The following is a 20,956-nucleotide window of genomic DNA, read 5'->3' on the forward strand; positions in this document are numbered from 1 at the left end:
AAAGTAGGTTGTGAGTTCTTGCTGACCCAGAATTATTTCCCACCTGCAAAGTGAAGGATGTTGAAACTTGCATTCAGGGCACATTAAAGTTCACTTCACTTCACTATACTTATTTTAAAAGCTGGGAGCATTCTAAAACCATTGTACATTGTATTGTCAGTGCAGCAGTATAAACACAATCTCGATCTCTACAAAACCCTCTATAGAAGAGAACCAATGCAACAGTTTCTTATTGATGCTTGTTAATGTGAGTAAATATATATTTTTTTTCAAATTATTTTTTTAACTACCAACTTTTTCCATCATATAATTATTTACCATGAAATATTCACACGGTATAAATGTAGGTTTGGGTATGATAGTGAGCTGCGGCAAGCTAGTTCTTCTAGCTAATCTGAGTGAAGCAGCTGTGGTTGTGGGAACTGCTCGATCACACGCCTGCTGTAGGAACTCGCAAGGCAGAAGTGAGAGTGTAATAAGCAGAAAGCCTTCACAGCAACATCATGGTAAGTGTAACGGATCTTTTTTTTTTTTTTACATTTGTAGCAGAATAATGCTGTTGAATAGCCTATTTGTGTTTAGATTGTGTTTATCTAAAATAGAATGCTGATCATGACAGCAAACACAGGAGAAGGGAGAATTAATGAAAAAAAAATACATATTTAAAATAAGACTGAAAAATAAAATAAGTATATCACATGTTTGCTAAATGAATGATGCAAATTAACATGAAATAAACATCCATCAAAACTTTTAAAACTTTTATTATGTAAAAAATATATATAGAATGAAGTAACAGTATCTGCTAAAATGTAACAGACACAGGTGTGGAGTTTGTCAGAACAGAAACATAGTGTTTTGTCTGTTTAATTGCCCTGTAAAGTGTTGTGCTGAGCTACATTACACAGTACAATGCAAAAAACTCACTTAGCACTTTAGTATCGTCAGACCCATAATTTGTTTTGTATTAACTTTTAACATTTTTTTCCATTTCTAATATTTGAATATAATAAATATAGAAATGCTCCAAAATTAAAATAATATCTTTTTACAGCGACTACTATTCAACTTATTTTTTTCCCATAATCTGTTTTATGGGAAAACATGTTTTTCTCTAACAGTATAAAGCTAACACTAAAATTCATACACAATCACTATATAGTACACAAATAATACATTATTTATGCACACATTGCTGCTGTCAGAAAGTATGTAGCTCTACAGGAGAAGGAAAAGCCTTCTTTCAATTGAAGTCAATGTGAAAATATTGCCGCATTTCTATTATCAGTTCATCTTAAAATTTCGGAAAAAAATTAAAGATCAACTTTACGCCATATTCACATCACATCACATCAGAATGTCAAAATGGAGACAACATTTAGCTGACAACATGATATTAAACAGACACAATACACAACTAAAACAAATACATTGAAACTACTTTTTAAACAAGGTCTTAATTAATGCATTCCCATGAATGAGTGGGTTTTTATGTAGTTAACTGTTCTGCAATTTATAACAATATCAAACAATAATAAAAAACAATTAATATTATTAACAAATATAAATTTGTGTATGAAATTGTATTTTTATATTGAGTTTATTATAGTTATCACAAGCGAAATTTTTATTTAGTCTATAATAATCACATTTTTAATAATCTATTTATCATTTAATTAGATAAACACAATTACATGCATTTTTGTGTGTATAAGTGCATATTGCAAAGTATATTATTTAGCTCCTCGCCAACTCTTACTTTCAGTAATTATTTGTATTATTGATACAAATAAGAAAATTCTAAAGTTAACAGTTAGGCTACAGAGATTTTACCGGATCATAAGACAATAGTAAGTGGCCCCACTAGATTAATGATCTTCAGATTAAGATCAGGGCTTTGTTTGTTTGTGTTAAGGTTCCTGAACCATCTTGATGATGTCGAGAACATTGTATTAAAACCTTCATGAAAACTGTGTGAGTGGGTTTAAAAAGAACAGTTGATGTAAAAGACCTAGTGTTCTACCGACACAAGATTCTCTGTGAGAAATAAACTGATTTTGCTCAGTAAGGCCCATAATATTTCAAACAGGGTGTCTGAGAATTAACTTTTATTTCATGTGTCAGAATATCCAATGCCTCTCTGCACTATAATGTAATTTTCTGAGACTCTATAACACCTTTATACAATCCGTAAAGCATTTCCTTTTCTGTTTCTACTCATGGCCACAGCTTAACACTTTTATCTAAAATACAACACATTTACTGATTGATTACCATTAATAGAAGAAAAAAGACATTATTTAACTCAGATTAGAGAGCATTTTAAAATGGGACATGAGGCAGACATCTTATTTAAAGTGCAGTAGGAGATGTTGGTTAATTAATACACTGATGTCCTTGATGGCCAACTGCCTTATCTACCAAAAAAATGAGATATGTGTAAAAGGTGGATAAATGTAATGATTTGAAAACATAATAACCAATTCTTTGGGTTACAATAGAAAAACATTACCCTATTTAAAACATAATAGCAGAAACACTGCTCTGTGTACTTTTCTGTGGTCAGATGAATCAAAAATATATTGGTTTAGACCATATGACGTCTTCTGTACATGATACAGCTTTAACTTGAATTTGTGGATTGCACGGTGAATGATTTGTGGAAGTGTTCCTAAGCCCATGCAGGGATTTCCGGTACAGAATCAGGCATGTCTGCTTTTAATGCAGTGCCATCTGAGGGCCTGAAGATCACCAGCACCAAATATTGACATTTAACCATGACACTCTTTTTTAATGATGTTATTTACTGTAGATGGTGGAAAATCACAATTTCACATTAAGAAACATTTTTTAGTAAATTGTTCCTCAATTTGTAGATGAGTTTGAAGGGCCGAGATTGGGTGGAAAAGGGCATTGTGTGATTACAGGTGTTGCATGATGGGAAATAAAGGCAGCTTGGTAGTTGTGCTGTTAATACAATCTTAAAATCCAGTAAAATCCAATAAAGTAAGCTTCAAAAATGGGTCTCCTCAACGGTGACTGTCTGAGTTGGTTTCTGGTAACTGTGGCTGAGGCCCACCGTCTGTATATAAGAGCTGGAGTTTAATACAGGTGGGTTAGTCTGGCCTGTTTGTAGAATATGTAGAGTAAGTTTTGAGAGCAAGTTCAATACAGATGAAAATGCGCAGTTCCCTAATCTATTGTTTCACAATTTCGCAACAATAGAAGGATAAGAGATGAAAATTAGCCTAATTCAGCTGCAGATCAGATCATAAAGCAACAGCAGCAACAACATTAAAGGGTTGAATGTGATGTCGGAAATGGCGCATAGCTTGTGACATAGTGGGTGATAAGAATATGAGGGAGAGAGGTAAACTGGGTCTTATGTGTATCTCTAATTGATAGGCGCAGTATTTTTTTACTTCTTTTATTATTTTACTTAAATTGATTCACCAGGTTAAAAGCCATGATTTAAAAAAAAGTCTAAAAAATTAAAGAAATCTATTAAAAAACCTTTAATGGCTGCATGGATTGATCTTTTTTATTTGATTATATTGTATACTATGTTGTTTGTCACTGTTTTATAAAAGCAGATTTTTTAAATTATGCTTTTTATTTATGATAAATATCAGTGTCTTTTGAGGCTCACTGTTTTAATGTGAAAATACTTCTGTCTTTCTGTAAGATCACACAAACTTACAGAAACAGCTGATTTCCTGTAAATGTCATTTTTACCCACAAAGTTCTAGAAGAGTGTGGCAGTTGTGGTTTATGTATATTTCTTTACTATGAAACAAAATGCACGGTGAACCAGAGCAATTTTCCCTGTACAACCCTTAATCAGAAAAAAAATTGGATAGTATTGATAACTTAAATAACACAGATTTTCTCACATTTACTTTGACTTTTATTTGAACACCTTACACCCTGCACAAGGCGCATTACAAAGCTCATTGCTATTTTACACCCCACAAACACACACTACACAAACACATGGACGAGCTGCAGCGCACAAACCTAAACTTTTACATCAACAATAAACACAATAAAGAACAAAATAACATTGCTGTTCCCATTAATGACCTGCTCACACACCTTCACAGCGTGAACGAGCTCTTCTGAGAATTGCAGAAGCACTGCGTCATTAAAATACCAATCCGGCAAAGTCCGAGTACACCTGGCTCTTTAAGGGAATGGCAATTAACACACTGATTGGTTTATTTCACATTACACCCAAAACACACCCATGATTAATTAAGAGAATTAGTACCTGCCTTTGCATACTTTATTATTGTTTTTTTTTTTACCTTTATTACTGCCACTAGCCCAGCTGGAAGGTGGAGCAGAGCTGAAAGACTTGAAAACATGAAAAATATTGGGTTCATACTGTCTAAAATCAAATAAAAGTGAAAGTGAGAAACACTGTTTTTTTATTTGTCCAACTTTTTCTGATTTAGGGCCCTATTTTAGTGATCCATAGCGCACTGATCAATTGCGCATCCTGCAGCTTTATTTAGGATGACTTGGTGTGTCTTTGCTATCGTGTGGGCACAAAAAATTATTATCTTAATTAATTATATGTGTGTTGTGGACATAACATGAAATAAACCAATCAGTGTGCCAGTTGTCATTTCCTTTAAAAGTCAGTTTGTGTCCATATGTGTGTGTAATGAGCACACGACGCTCCTGCGTGGCTAAGATAGGAGTGGGCGACTGACTGTTGACTGCTGTCAGGGTTTTAATTAATCAGTGGCGCACTTGTATTTCCTGCCACTAAGATAGAAACACGTCAGATATTTACCTGAACACACCTCACTTCCAGACCACTATGCCTATCAGTGTAGATTTATTCCTAAACTCAGACGCTATTTTTATAAGGCGGACACAAAAAGAGTGACCCGAATTTTTCCCTCCACCTTCGCTGAGAGAGAGAGCGAGAGAGAGAATGTGATTGCGTGGGAGAGTTCTCACTGTAGCGTCTGCATGTCTATCACTTCATGAGAGTAAGCAGGTCGTTATCAGAGAGGAAGAGACATGTGGTTTGTCGTTGTGAATACCACACAGAGAATAACCTTCTTTTTACAACGTTTGCAGTCTCCAGTTTCACAATTATGCATGTGTGCAACTGTGCAACTGTGTGTGTGTGTGTGTGTGTGCGCGTGCGTGCGTGTGAGGAGATGAAAGCATTAGACAAGGCAAAAAGTTGTGTATCTCACAACATGCCTTATTTTTGTTTAAATGTTTATTAATAATTAGTGTATTTATTTTTTATTATCCATATATATATATATATATATATATATATACACTAGCAGGTAGTGACTAAGACTAGCAGAGAAGAAAATACAAGAACAAAATACAGTAACTCCTGTAAATAAGTCATAGCAGATACTGGACAATAGGTTTTAAGTGGAAAATGAGTTCAGTTTTTTCACAGATGCAGACTTTACATAGAGCCTTGATGAAATGCTGATTAAACCCTGCTTCCTTTTTTATGTAATACTGAGTGTATATTTGCTATGCGAAGAACCACTAGGCCTTGGCCTGTTCAGCATTTCTCTTTCAGAAGCTCAGTATGAAGACCACAAGACAGCTGAATGCACTCTTTGAAGAATTGCTAACTGTAACAGCTCACATTACCTTATTGAAACTCTACCTCTTCACCTCCAGCAGGTCATGACATTTGGTCTAGTGGTGGTGGTTCTTCTGCAGTTTGTGGTGCAGCCATGTGTAGCAGGTACAGAACTTTTTTTGAAGACTGAAGATAATGTTTTGCTGATTTTTCTAAATACTGTAAAAAATGTTCAGCTTGTTTACCTAAAAAGAAATTATTACATTCCCCCAAATGTTTTCTTGTTGACTTGTTGGCTTATTGTATAACTTATTGCTGCTCAGACATTTGTTAAGGCTTTTTGCTAAAACAACTTGATATAAATATTATTCACATTTTGTTACAATGGATTTTAAACTGTACATCATGAATTTCTAAAAGAATAATTTAATGAGTATGTGATGATATCTTTCTCTTCCACCTCAAGAACTAGTTTGCCAACCGAAGGGTTCATGTGCTGAATGTCTAAGGAGTCCAGGATGTGCCTGGTGTAAACAGCAGGTAATCTGCAGGCTCAGACAGACATGATCCAATAAGGCGGTTTATCCAGTTCTTTTTTTCTTACTAAGATACACTCACAACATTAACCACATGCAGTTACATTTTCTTTAAACGCATTTATTCCTTCCTATTCTTTTTAGGCCACACAGCAACTAGACAATACCATACCCACCATGTCTATTAACATCCAAATACAGTGCTTCTAAATAGTACAACACTGTTAGGCTTACTTTTTCTCTTTTATGGTCAAATGAATAATTTTATATATATTTTTAAGCAAGGAAATTTATCAAGGAATAAAAAATGTTTTTTGTAAAGTTCAAATGATGGTGCAGGCAGCCTATGCCAAATTGAATGTGCTGCTACTTGTGCCACAATTTAGTTGTGTAAAGGCATATATATGTATATATGTATATATATGCCTAGTTGTGTAAAGGCATATATATGTATATATAAGTAAGTATGGTAAGTATTTTTTTTTACTTTGTAAATTATTTTGTACTGACCTTGTTTATGTTTTACTTCTAACATACAATGAGTTAATAAACTGTCAATAGAATTTATATAATAAATGGCATTTTTAGACATTTTGTTAAAAATAAATATTGTGATGAAGAGCAAAATGGAGAGAAAACAGAATCAAACTAAGCATTACAGACTGTGATTTGGAATTTGCAGAAACAACAATTGTTGAACCGTCAAGTGTGTTTGGTTTGCTGTTGCCTCGTTATCATGCAATTAATAAGACCAATATATTCTCTGAAGCAGTCATCCAGCAAGTTATCCAACCTACACACTCATTTGTGTTTTGACATTTCCAAGCAGAGTCAATGAAAGGATGCAAGAACTAGTTCTACACTCATTGACCTGTAGAAAGCAGAAGGAAAATAGAGATAAAGCCAATTGTAACCTAAATGTAACAGCCTGAAGTATCAGTTCCCATTAGATGTCTGTAGATCTTAAACACACTGCTTTTTCACATCATAGCTATTGTTTATTTACCTTAATTATTTACAAATTATCAGATATTTTTATTGAAGATGTCATTTGATAAACAAATAAAATTTGAATATTTTGAATAAAGTTGTATTTATACTGTATTATATTTTCAAAATAGCATCCATAAACATACTTAAATAGATATCTTTATCTGGTTATAATATATTCTTCGAAACAATCTCTGGTGAAATTTTCTAAAAAAAAAATTTAAATCTAACATGGATCCAATACCATTTTGTTATGCTACCTTTAAACCAAATCTGCATGCCTGGTTATCTGCAAGAGGCAGTGTAGCACTGTCCTAAACACCTCTACTGTCCTGCCAATTTAATGGAGATTTATGGGTAATGCAGGGTTTCCTGAAGCCAGGAGAGTCAAATGAGCGCAGATGTGATTTGTTAAATTCACTGAAGACCAGGGAGTGTGAGGAAATCATTGGTCAGCTTGGAGAAACGTCCAGATTGAAAGACAGCGACCTCAACAGCGACCCCGACAATGTTGTCCAACTCAAACCACAGAGCCTTCACGTTAAGCTTCAGCTTGGTGAGCCACAAACCCCTTTTTTGCATAATTTAGATATTTTACACTGAACTATAATCGTGCGTGATAATCGTGCGTGTAATCTGTTATTTTGTTGCTCTTTTCCCCATGTAGGTGTGCCACAAGAATTTAAGGTAGAATTCAGGAGGGCTGAAGGTTACCCCATAGACCTGTACTATCTGATGGATCTGAGCTACTCCATGAAGGATGATCTAGAGAAGATTAAGAACCTGGGTCAGAATATTTTAAACAAGCTGCAGGAGGTAACCAAGTCTGTCCGAATTGGTGAGGATCTTGAGATCTGAAAGCTAATTACTTTTCATTCTAATAATTTGTGGTTGTGGAAATGCCTATATTAAGTAATATAAAGAATCTTTTAATTGAGTTATTTCACCAATATATCAAACATTTCTACCTTAATTATTCTTTCTTTAAAATAAAGGCCAACTTTTTACATTAAAAAAACTGAAATGGGCTGAATGTATACACTTGTAATAATCTAAAAAGGTAATGTGATACAATAGACAGACTCTCATTGCTTTGGGTTAAATAAAGAATGACATTTTAGGCATTTTTTTAGACCAGTATTACCCTAAAATATCAGCTCTAAAATAAGAAGAATTGAGTTTCTATTATTGCTGCACACTGTAACATTGCAGAAGCATGCACAGGACCTCTAGCAAGACCTGTGTAATGCATGTAACATAAATTTAGTCCAGTAAAATACAGTAAAATCACACTACTGCATCAGTATGCATACCTCTTTCACTTTAAGTAATGATGTTGCATCTATATCAGCTTGTCCAGAAATGCATGTGTAAGGCTTGTCCTTCAGGGGGCACTCAAAACATGATTTGCTGCTTTACTACAATGTTGGAAAAGTGAATTTCACTTTCCAAGAGGCAGTCCAGGAGCAAACATAACAATTCTTGCATAAAACTGCTTTAAATTAAATCTAATAGTATATATATTTTTTTTCTTATTCATTGTGCTGGATTGTAGCATTAAAATAACAAAACTCAACTTTATTCTCACTTTTCCTGCTCTGTGCCGTAGGTTTTGGCTCATTCGTGGACAAGGAGAAGTTGCCGTATGTTAGCCAGGTAAAGTCCAGGCGTGAGAAACCCTGCCCCATCCGCATGGACAACTGCCAGCCTGCCTTCACCTTCCAGAATGTTCTCCCACTGACATACTCAGCCAGAGAGTTCAAGAATGAAGTCAGTAAGCAGAGCATCTCTGGTAACCTGGACTCACCTGAAGCTGGACTGGATGCCATCATGCAGGCTGCTGTGTGTCAGGTACCTTTTTTCCTTCTGACCATAAAACAAAGCAACATTTTTAAAAACCTAATTTTATTCTTACTTTGTATTCTACATTTACTGTAAGCATAATTTCATTCTTTCTAATGATGTATGAATTTTTTTTTGGCAGACATGCAGGACGTTTTTATCTTTAAACACATTAAACATGCATAATTCTTTATATAATCTAAATAAATTAATTAATAAGTATTGTTTAGTTCTTTTTATTGCATTTAATGTATATATGTTGCAAACATGCATTTTTATGGGAGAAATAAAAAATAATTTCCTTCTGCATATCTATAGAAAGAGATCAATTGGAAAAATGTGACACGGATCCTGGTCTACACATCTGATGACACCTTCCACATGGCCGGAGATGGACGGCTTTCTGGCATCTTTAGGCCACATGATGGGCAGTGTCACCTTAGCAGTGATGGTTTTTATGATGGCAAAACTTTTGTAAGTATCGCATACACTACAATACCCACTTAAAATCAGCTGTATTATTCAGATGTTAATCTAAAAGTTTTTTTTTCCTGAATCACCATCCTATCTGGAGCCAGATTGACAAAGACTTCATAAGTAAACATATAATTGTCCTTAAGATAACCGCGTAAAATTGAGCCCCATTAAAGTTTTATTTTAAGTTATATAAATATATTTCTTAAAACACTTTTGTGAATATGAACAGGTTTTATTGGCTAAGCATACACACACAAACACACAAACAGTAGAAATTTGTCTTTAATTACAGTAATGCACAGTTTGTAAGCATTACATACTTGGACTAAGATCAATCAATTAATTTCTATGAACATAATAAACTCGTACATGAAAGGGTTCTCTTTAAAACATGAAATTCATAATCTAGCATTTGCAAAAAGGTCAATTTCTGAAATATAAGAATTTTATACTAAATTGCTTGGTGTGTGTGTGTTTCAGGATTATCCATCGATAGGCCATCTCTCTAGGGTTCTTCAGGCTAACAACATTCAGCTGATATTTGCAGTGACTGAGAAGAGCGTTCCAGCCTATAAGGTCAGATCTGTTCAATATTCAGGACAAAATGTGTTATCTGAGTTTTTTAGTAGTTAAGTCTCTTTTCCTTCTCTCTCTTTCTCTCTCTGTCTCTGCATCTCTCTCACTCTCACTACACATACTCACAAATACAGGCCCTGAGTTCATTGATTCCTCAGTCGGTGGTTGGTGTGCTGGAGGATGACTCCAGTAATGTGGTCCAGCTCATCTCTGAAGCGTATGGGGTGAGTAGAGTTTCAGAAGGATCTGATTCTGAGTTTCAGAGGGATCAGTTGTATTTATTGCAATGGTTCCACACCACACTTCTAATCATGTTGCATACTGTCTTAAAAACAAAGGTGTTTCATGGGGTTCTAGGTGATGCCATAATAAACCATATTTAATACCCTAGGGCTCGGGTTTCTCAACCAGAGGGCCGCGGACCAACACTAACTAGTGGTCCACAGGCCCACCTTTAGGGAGACACAGTGGTTACTAGGTCAAATTCTATCCACCTATCCAGTCTTCACAAGGTACCGTATTTTTCACACTATAATGCACACTTAATATCCTTTTTCATTTTCCCAAAAATCGACAGTGCACCTTATAATCTGGTGCACTAATTATGTATGAATTCTACCAATCTGGTATTAATAAGCAGTAAAGCCACTGTGCTGAAGTACAGCATTATACAGGAGTTTCAGTTTAGCAAGAGGCACAGAGGCTGGAGCAGTATTATCATTAGTCTAGCTCAGTAGCTCTTTCGCCGTTCAGAGGTTTGAGTTGAGTTTTATCAGCCTGAGGTTTGAGTTGAGTTTTATTGAGTATTATCAGCCTGTAGCCCGCTGCTAACCCCGGCTAGCACTGCTGGAGCATTATTAGCATTAACCGCTATCCACATTAAGCACTAGCTTTTTTGCTGTTTAGAGGCATGTCAATCAATCAACCTATATATTCACTGGGGAAAAAGATCATACATGCTGCTGCACACAGCCTTAGTGGAAATCTGGAAATCTAAGCTTACTGTCAATAAATGCACATGCTTTACTCACCCAAATCAACTGTTTTCAGGAGAGAAATCTGTGTAGATTAACATCTAGCGCTCATTTAACTTTAAAAGAAAATACTTTTTTTTTAATTTGTTTTTACTGAGCTAAGCTTTACTTAACTTAGTCAGCTACCCCCCAAAACTGAGCTGTTGGGATCTTAATCTCATCAAACACTCTGCATATGTTACTTATTTTTTGTGTGCGTGTACGTAAAAAAAAAGTATAAGTAAAAAATTGGAGATCATTAGACATTAATAGAAACACGTCAATAAAACCATATAGCAGAATTAACTTCAGGCAAATTAATCACCATAGTGTCTGATGCAGACAATTAGCTAGTTAGAAATCCAACAAAAATATCTAGCAAAAACATTAATCTATTGTTCTGGTTTTTGGTCAACACTAAAGTAATAAAACACTAAAGTAATAAAATAAACAAAATATTTTTTGTTTATAACTGAACATGTGTTCATTTATAAACAGGTGGGACATGAGGTGGAAATGATTGAGAACCATTTTTGTATTTCTGTTTTGGATTTGCCTACATTTATCTCTAAAATAAATATGATGTGTATCCAAAAGTGCTTCTTCTATGGCATCACTCAAAGAACCATTTTATCTCTTTTACAAGCTACGGCTAACAGCAAGCACACATGGTTCCATTCTGGTTAAAAGAAAAATATTAAATCAAACATTCTGACACTTATGCCACAGCAGTATCAGAAGTTCCAGAATGGGATCATTGCAACATACCCAACGTATACAACATGTGTTCAGTGTCAGTAGAAAGGAAATTAGTCATGCTGCTCAGGAAAGCACCCGTCTGCAGTAGTTTTCAGTATAGTCTCAACCACATTTTTCACAACCCTGATGACGCATTCAGTCACTATTGAGGTACCATGTCTCATGTCTCAATGTCTTATCAAACAAAATACTGCTGCTATGGATACTGGTGTCCCGCTGATGGCTGCTAAGATTTCACTTGTATCATGATGCACCTCTGTGATTATTTTTGTGAATCTGTTTTTTCACATCTGTCAGTGTTGTGATTTAGTAATGGGTTTCACTTCAAATGAACTGTAACCGGTACTGGGCTCATATTATGAACCTACTGTTCTTTATTAGCCCATCATGTTCTATCATCACCCAGAGAGCTGCTTGTAAAGCATCATAAGTTTCATGCTATAATTGTATAAATGTAGTATTTAATTTTACCTCAATTTCACCAAATTTGAAAGACCCATTACCTATTCCCTGTTTGCACAAACTCATCATAACACTAGTAATGCTACATAAGCCTATTCTCTGATACATGTGAAGCCAGCCACAACCTCTTTTTGAACTGTCACTGATGCAGCATTACTGGGAACCAACACTCTCTGGGGAAAGCACCGGACTACCCACCCCTGAGAGAGGATGTTTAAATGTGCTCTCTCTGACTCCGGCTGCTGATAGCAAATAGAAGGATCTGGGATTCTAGCTTGTGATCCAAAACTAGAGACAGCCTTAGTCTGCTGGACAACTATCACTGTAATTACATGTTAAATTAGTGTGTTCTTGTGCCCGTTTCCAAAATATTTTGTAAGTATGTCCTCAATTGCTACATAGAAAAAAAAAGAGATGTAAAGGTAATAAAGGCACACAGCACATTGGGATACAACAGTGTTATACTGGACATGGCATGTTAGAATGGTGTATTCCTATCTGTTAATGACAGTGGAGTGGGGATCTAGAAACATTAAAAACTGAAACTTTGGCAGTGTGTGTGTGTGTTTTAAAAAAAAGTACAATACTTACAACAGAGGAATAGTAATGGAAGCCCACCACCCCCTTAATCATTAGTTTAATCATGTATATTTGTGTGTGTGTGTGTGTGTGTGTGTGTGTGTGTTGTCTCTGTGTGTGTGTCTCTGCACACATATTTTCGGCAGAACCTGTCATCCACTCTGCTGCTGGAGCAGGACCAAACCCCTACAGGTCTACAAGTGTCCTACAAGTCCCACTGCAAAACCGGAGAACCCAGTGAGTGGCAGAGCAGGGGAGAGTGTACCGGCATCAAGGTCAACGAAAAGGTCAGCTTCACCATTCTCACTGTCACCTTCACTGGCAGCAGCAGCGCAGGCAGCAGCCCCAGAACCAGCAGAGACTGATGTTAGGAAATAGGAAAAGTCCATATACCCCATATATATCTGAATATAGATCTAACCCTACACCTAACCCTAACCTTACCAATTAATCAACCCTAAGATCTAACCCTAACCTTACCAATTAATGAACCCTAAGATCTAACCCTAACCTTACCAATTAATCAACCCTAAGATCTAACCCTAACCTTACCAATTAATCAACCCTAAGATCTAACCCTAACCTTACCAATTAAGTAACCCTAAAATCTAAACCTACACCTAACCCTAACTTTACCAATTAATCAACCCTAAAATCTAACCCTACACTTAACCCTAACCTTAACCATTAATCAACCCTAAAATCTAACCCTACACCTAACCCAAACTTTACCATACCAATTAATCAACCCTAAAATCTCACCCAACACCTAACCCTAACCTTACCAATTAATCAACCCTAAAATCTAACCCTACACTTAACCCTAACCCTAACCATACCAATTAATCAACCCTAAAATCTCACCCAACACCTAACCCTAACCTTACCAATTAATCAACCCTAAAATCTAACCCTACACTTAACCCTAACCCTAACCCTACCAATTAATCAACCCTAACCCAACACCTAACCCTAACCATACCAATTAATCAACCCTAAAATCTAACCCAACACCTAACCCTAACCTTACCAATTAACCTAAAATCTAACCCTACAACTAACCCTAACCTTAACCCTTAATCAACCCTAAACCCAATTCTAAAATGGTAAGATTAGAGTTTGAGTTAGAGTTCAACAGAGAGTAATTTACTTTCACTTTTCAGTTCAATTGCATTTAATATACATGCTGTTAAATGTTAGTTAAATGTCAGTTGAGCATTAATGAGGCCATCAAATGGACCATCTATGTAGTGTTACCAAAAATCTGCTGCTAATTTGGAGAGGGTCTGTTAGAGCAAATATATCTAGACAAATCTAATGAAACTAAATATAAATAGAGTGATAGCTCTACAGCACATAGAAATATCAATATTGTGTTTGTCATATCTTGTACAGCACATCAGTAAAGTTTATACCCATGTGATATTCACATTGAGTCACTAGATAGTTTGCATAACTGCTTTGCCACTTCCCTCTAACTGTACGCATGATTCACATATGCAGACCTTCCTAAAAAAACAAGGTTGCTTTTATAAAAAACCCTGGTCAGGGATTGCAGTGGGTCAGTGGCCCACCCAGAGTCACTGGGCACAAAATCACTGTGAACAAGGCAGAAATACCTGGACAGAGCTTGGTTGTAGGAAAAAAACTGCCAGTATACTGGCCTACATTTTGGCAAACATGTCTGTGTAATCATTTAAAGCAGTTTTTTAAGTTACTAAATAGGGGATCAGAAAAAAGTACCTTTTATCTATAACTTTAATGGAATTCTAAAAAGAAAAACATTTAAATGTACTGTGTTTAAGTTTAGTTTAGTTCCTTTATTGACTGTATATTGTTTTTTGTTTCGTTGCAGGTGGAGTTTACAATTCGCCTAAATGCATCAGAATGTCTGAATGGGCCTCAGGAAGTGCTCATTCGAATGCAGGGCATCAGTGAGGTCCTGAAAGTGAAAGTAGAGACACTGTGTGATTGCAATTGTGACACAGAGGAGAATTCAACGCACTGTAATGGAAAAGGAACACACATCTGTGGAGTCTGCAGGTAGTGTTATTATATATTTTGGCCTGCAGCACCCCCTACCTGCAGTAACTAACCAACTAACCTCAGCAATGTTTCTTTTCTCACCGCTGATGGTGACTGACTGACTGACAGTATGGATTTTAATGATATAAAAGAATAAATACATACAAGTTATACCTCATACTTACATATTTACACAACAGTGCAAAACAGACAACAAATGACAAATTAGGTTGTGTCAACATATATTTACATTGAATACTATTCTGACATTTAATATTAACTATATTAATTGCGTGGTGTACTATCCCTCCAGTTCTCTTGACCCAAACTCTCATCACTGTGTGTGTGTGTGTGTGTGTTTATGTCTCAGCTGTAATGAAGGATTCCTGGGTCAGCACTGTGAGTGTGAACATAATCTTGATATGACATCCACTGAAGTAATGCTGAAGAACTGCCGCCAGAACAATGTCTCGCAGGTGTGCAGTGGGCATGGCTACTGTGAATGTGGCAAGTGTACTTGCCGTGGGCCTTTTGATGGCAGTTTCTGCGAGTGTGATTCTACCAGCTGTGAACGCCATGACGGCAAAATCTGCAACGGTAAGCTGTTTAATAATACAAAGCCTAAAAAGCTCTGACTTCTACTGCAAAGTAGTTGAACGTTGGCAAGGATTGATTTATTCAAACAACTTCATAATATGCAACACATCTCATTCTGCTGTTAAATAGGGCTAAATGCTCCATGACCTTGACCAGCTGCTTTTGGTTATCATTAATAAGCTTCTGGCTCAATTCTGGTTGGATATTTGACTAATCATTTTGGTAAATTGTCTCATTGGGACACCCAGTTGTGTCCAGGACATATACATGGCTTTATAATACAATAAAGCTGGATCTACAGTAGAAAATCATTTACAATACAGAAGTAAACATGGGAACAGCTGAAATTTGTAGACAATCAGACAGAAACGTCATATATTACCACAAATAAAGTATTAAATTGCCAAATGACTTCTGTTGTAAGTGTGATTTGAATCGTGATTTGAGTCGACATTGCTACATAGTATAATATAATATATGATACACATTTATAACTTAATTATTATCGTCATTAATAACTTTTAATTGTTTATCGCCTTTCAAACCGAGAGGTATGTTTTAAAATGAGGCAAGGACACATTTTAAATCTAACTGAAGCATATTCCAATCAAATGGAGCAGCATACCAATGCAATGTGTTCTGTATGTGTAAAAGTATCCTTAAAAACAAGACTTTTGTGAGAACAAAGACTATTACTATGATTAATTATTGTATTATAAAACAACAAAAAAGTAATACATTATAGGTAATGGATTTAGATATACCAGCATACTATAAATATGTTTGTGTGGATTAAGGGATAAAGCCTATATATTCATAGACTATAGTTTTCTTTGAATGGAAAATCTTTATTCTGAAGCTCCAACAATCCAACAATTGTTTTACTTCGTATCTGGGAAACTGCTGGCAATGGCTGGTAATGGTCACATTACACATATTATAATTGTTCTGTAAAAATGTTGTGTCACACAAAAAAAATAATTATTTTAACAAACATACAGCTTGTACATGAGAATGTAAGAATTGAATTGCAACAATTTCTCCTATGTGTTTGTTACAGAGAAAGGTAAATGTATCTGTGGTACCTGTGATTGCACTGAGTCAGGTTACGAGGGCCGTGCATGTGGCTGCTCAACAGACAAAAAAATGTGTCAGAATGAGCACGGACTATTGTGTAGCGGCCATGGGAAGTGTAGGTGTAACCAGTGTGAGTGTAATCCTGGTTTTGTGGGACAGCATTGCTCCGATCTTGTCTCTCCATGCCAAACATATGTGTAAGTATCTGTTTGTCAAATTAATTTTAATGTTCTTTACTGTTCTTTCATTTGCTGAGTATTCAGCACTGAAATATGTTTTATTTAGATACTGATTTAGCTCTGTTGTGTGTATATCTGTGATATTTATAGAAAATGTGTGGATTGTACAGTCCAGAGTGAGCTTTATAGTCGCTCGTCTAACTGCTCTGTGGCTTGTGAGGCAGTTCAGATGGTCCACCTGAAGGACAATCATGAGCTGCCATGTGTGCATAAGGATGTCATTTATGACGTGACGCTGAACAATGACGGCACAGTGAAGATCCAGTACGCTAATCTGCCAGGTAAGTTCTTACACTCACCTGCCTACACTCGTCTTAGCTGCAATAGTTCACTTTGACTGCAGGTTTTCATTACAACTCTTAATGGTTAAGGAAGGCAGCATAAGCCATTCCATTTAAGAGGTCACAATGCAGGCAGACAGGCATAGCATAGGCCAACCCATAACCTTCTGAAACAGGTACATGAAACAGGTCAAAACAATGGATTCAATAAATACTGTAGCCTTTATTCTTCCAGCACTACTACCATTCTGTAATAGGGTGGGAATTTAAAATGGTTAACTATTATTTGTTTGTTTACTTTCAAATAAACAAATAATAAAGTTATATGTATATAAATATATACTATTTTGCCAAAAGTATTCACTCACCCATTCAAATCATGAACGTTTGGGTCACTCTCGGGAGCTCAGTGAATTCCAGCGTGGTACTGTGATAGGACGCCATCTGTGCAACAAGCCCATTTGTGGAATTTTCTCACTACTAAATATACCACAGTCAACTGTCAGTATTATTATTACACAGTGGACATGCAACTCGCTCCGTCAACATAAAATACCAGAGTGGACACACAGTCCACAGCACAGTCCACAGAGAATCCAACTGTAGTTGATCACTACAGACCTCCAAACTTCATGTATTTTCAGATTAGCTCAAGGCAAACTGAAGGCAGATGAGCAGATACTTTTGGCAATATAGTGTATATGAGTGGGATGTTAGTGTATGTGGTGTGCGGTTCAACTCCTTGTTCCTATTGTGCGTGGATCAGTTCATCCATAGAGAACAAAGGAACTCTTAATTGTGTGTTTTGAGTTGATTGGTTTAAATAAGTGTTTGTAATCATCACTGTCTTGAATGAGCAGCATTTTGAGCATAAGTTCCCTTTAAAAGTATTTTAATGTTTTTTTTAACACTCACAACAAAAAAACAATACCACTTATAAAATAATGTTTATACAAGTAAAACAATTATGCATGTTCAGATAATCAGTTTTTGTCCCTCTGGTTCATAGGCACGGTTGATAAAACCAAGATAATCATTGGCACGTCAGTATCAGCCATTGTTTTTATTGGCATTGCAATTATCATCATCTACAAAGTCCTGCTGGAGCTTTATGATCTGAGGGAATACCGCAGCTTCATCAAGGCTCAGCAGCAAACTGATTGGAAAGAGGTTCTCTTTATTTGCTTACTCATTTACTTGTTTCCATAAATTATAATCTTCTTTCAGAAATATTAGGTGCTCTGCTAGATTGTCTCAATATTTATCCTTTCACCTTCACTGTCTTTCAGACTAATAATCCACTGTTCCAAGGAGCCACAACAACAGTGCTCAACCCTCTGCATTCACAGGACAGCTAAAGCATCACGACTGTAAGGAAGGAACTGGAGAGTGTGTCAATGTGATTAATATGTCTGTGTATTCTATTCTGATTGTATCATTTTTGCAGTGTTTTGTAATACACCAATACTTTATACAGGCTTTACAGAGTAACATATAGGCTGCATATTTCCATAACCAGTAACATAAATTATTATACATACAGATGTATTTGTCATTCTGATTGAAAGCGCATTTAAGATGTACATGCAAGTTTAATGTTAATCAGTTTTTTTATTTTTACATGTTTTTTGCAGCATGCAAAATGATAAGCAGCTTTAAGTGTGAGCTCTAAAATCATTTCATATTCTATATATTATTTTTATTATTATCGAGGCACTGAATGATGTTACCTGTAATGTGAGAGTAAGTCACAGAGGTACAAGTCTCGAGTTTGGATGTTGTGCTTGTTGTGTCACTGATTTTTCCTCAATCTATATTTTTTAATAGCCCCTTTCATAATTAGTCATAATTATATTGCACTCTGCTGGTCTGCCGTGTCCTGGTAGGTTGCCAGGTTCACACATTGGAACAGAAATCAACCAATAATGCTTCAAAAACAAAATGAAGTTCTTAATGTTTAAATCAGGCTTTTATCAGTTTTACTCAAACAAATCACAAGTTCAGATTGCTTGTGCCTAATCATGTGACTGGGTTTCCCCACCTCTTGTGACTGAAACGTATATCGCAGCTATCCAATGAAAAACAAGTATCTTTATTTTTGTTGATTTTTTTAGTTTTCTACATCATTTGAACAAACACACTATTCTTTACACTTGATGGATTAATAGAAATGATCCAAACTTAAATTTAAATAATCCCCTTTAACACTGACTTATATTAAAGGTTAAGTGACTGTGTTTCTAAGTTGCTGTGTATATGTCATTTATATATACCTATTTTGCTGATTTTTAATGGACTATTTAAAGTTTATTTTTTTGCACATTGGAGATCACAATGAAGTGCATGTAAATTTTGTTTATTAAAATATATAGAACCCCAAAGGAATATTCCCTGTTTATAGAATGTATTTGACAATTATCATAGATAGTTATAATATATACATTATATTAGTTTAATTAAATACAGCTTTATGTATTATTAATATGTTTTATATTCTCTCTAAAGAATTTTATTTGCATGAGCTTAAAGATTAACATTGGCTAACATTGATTTTTACTGATGAAGACGGAGTTAATTTTTTCGTACTTAATATTAAAAAATGTTTTACTAAAAATTGAATTTAAAAAAAATTATAAAAGAAATTGTGATTATTGTTGCCCACCCCTAATACACAGAGCTTACTGTTGTAATACAAATTAATGTAGAATAGACAGCTCAGTAAGGTTTATAATTGTTGAGTTTAAAAGCTTTAAATATGTTTGCAGTAGTAAAACATTTAATATTGTTCTGTTTTGAGAAAATGAGTACAATGTTCAGTATGAAAATTATTAAACATTTATAAACTCTAAATTTGGTCAGTAGCCCCATATGAACCCACTTATTTTGGGGCCCATCAGGGCGCGCCCTCTGGTGGTCAAACAAACCCAGGAGATGGGCCGTTCTGGGCTGGATATGCTCCTCTCTGTAAGTGATTCTCTGTTTGAGACGCTAGCGTTACTGCTATTGTGAGCTTACTGGTTTGATTGAAAGGTTTTTAACATGAGTTTTAAAGCTTTAAAAAATATGTCTGCAGTACTGAAACGTTTTATATTGTTTTGTATTAAGAAACAAGTATATTGTTCAGTATGAACATTATTTATTATAATGATTATTATTATTTAGCTATAAACTATGATTTTGCTCTGTTGCTCCATATGAACCCATTCATTTTGGACTCTCGGGAGCACGGCCAGTGTTTTGTTGATTTATGCTACCCGTTGATATGTGCTACTTAGCATCCCTGCGCATGCGCTAAACCACGGTTTTTAAATGCTTACAAGTGTTTTTTAACTAATTGTGTTTTCCTTGGGCGGATTATATAATCTAGGTTTACTGGTTGGCTTTTATTATTTTCTTCAATGTAACAAGAGTAAAAAGAATAAAAATATATCACACTTAAGCCCTATCCAGATGGGATTCTTCTGTGAAAAATGTTTCACACTTCTACTCGGTGATAAAACTTGGCATCCAGAGTGCAATTGAAAAAAAAACAGGAGGACCAGTGAGTTTTTTGGCTTTCTCGGTCACGTGACATCGTGTTCAGTAGCTCCTCCATTTCCACTTGCTGTTGTGTTTACGTGGATCTCCGTGGAAACACACACCCAAAGTGGAATTACAGTGCGTAGAAGTGGACAAATAGCTAGTCTATTAAATGTGAGGTAAAACTCAGGGATGTCAGTCCAGACAGGTCAAAAATTACCTTACGATCACAGAGTTCAGAGAAAAACAGTAGGTAATTCAACCTGGAATTTTCTCAGAGGATGTCTGAGAAAAACACATACATTGTCATTTTGGACGGGAATAAAAGCACAGGAGACCTCATGAAAGAGAAAATTAGTACCCCAGAACCCTTTGAGAAACCAAGATTTACTGCTTTAGGCCAGTCATATAT

General features: G+C 35.5%; 1 protein-coding gene across 3 annotated transcripts; it reads left to right on the plus strand.

Moving 5' to 3' along the window:
• The first annotated feature begins 21 nt into the window (after positions 1-21).
• On the plus strand, positions 22-19,269 carry itgb7 (integrin, beta 7). 3 transcript variants are annotated; one of them, XM_015607126.3, is made up of 16 exons: positions 22-506; positions 5,671-5,737; positions 6,039-6,112; positions 7,465-7,654; positions 7,766-7,936; positions 8,708-8,949; positions 9,259-9,414; positions 9,898-9,993; positions 10,128-10,217; positions 12,953-13,093; positions 14,662-14,849; positions 15,202-15,428; positions 16,489-16,702; positions 16,835-17,025; positions 18,035-18,195; positions 18,315-19,269. In XM_015607126.3, exons 1-16 carry the CDS (start codon positions 504-506, stop codon positions 18,381-18,383), a joined length of 2,280 nt encoding a protein of 759 aa, XP_015462612.3. In that variant the 5' UTR covers positions 22-503; the 3' UTR covers positions 18,384-19,269. The 3 variants fall into 3 exon arrangements, with proteins under 3 accessions (XP_015462612.3, XP_007254309.3, XP_015462613.3); XM_007254247.4 differs by having other exon boundaries at positions 5,674-5,737; XM_015607127.3 differs by lacking the exons at positions 18,035-18,195; positions 18,315-19,269 and having other exon boundaries at positions 16,909-17,020.
• The last annotated feature ends 1,687 nt before the right edge of the window (positions 19,270-20,956 follow it).

Source organism: Astyanax mexicanus, chromosome 5 (assembly GCF_023375975.1).
Source record: "Astyanax mexicanus isolate ESR-SI-001 chromosome 5, AstMex3_surface, whole genome shotgun sequence".
Lineage (NCBI taxonomy): Eukaryota > Metazoa > Chordata > Actinopteri > Characiformes > Acestrorhamphidae > Astyanax > Astyanax mexicanus.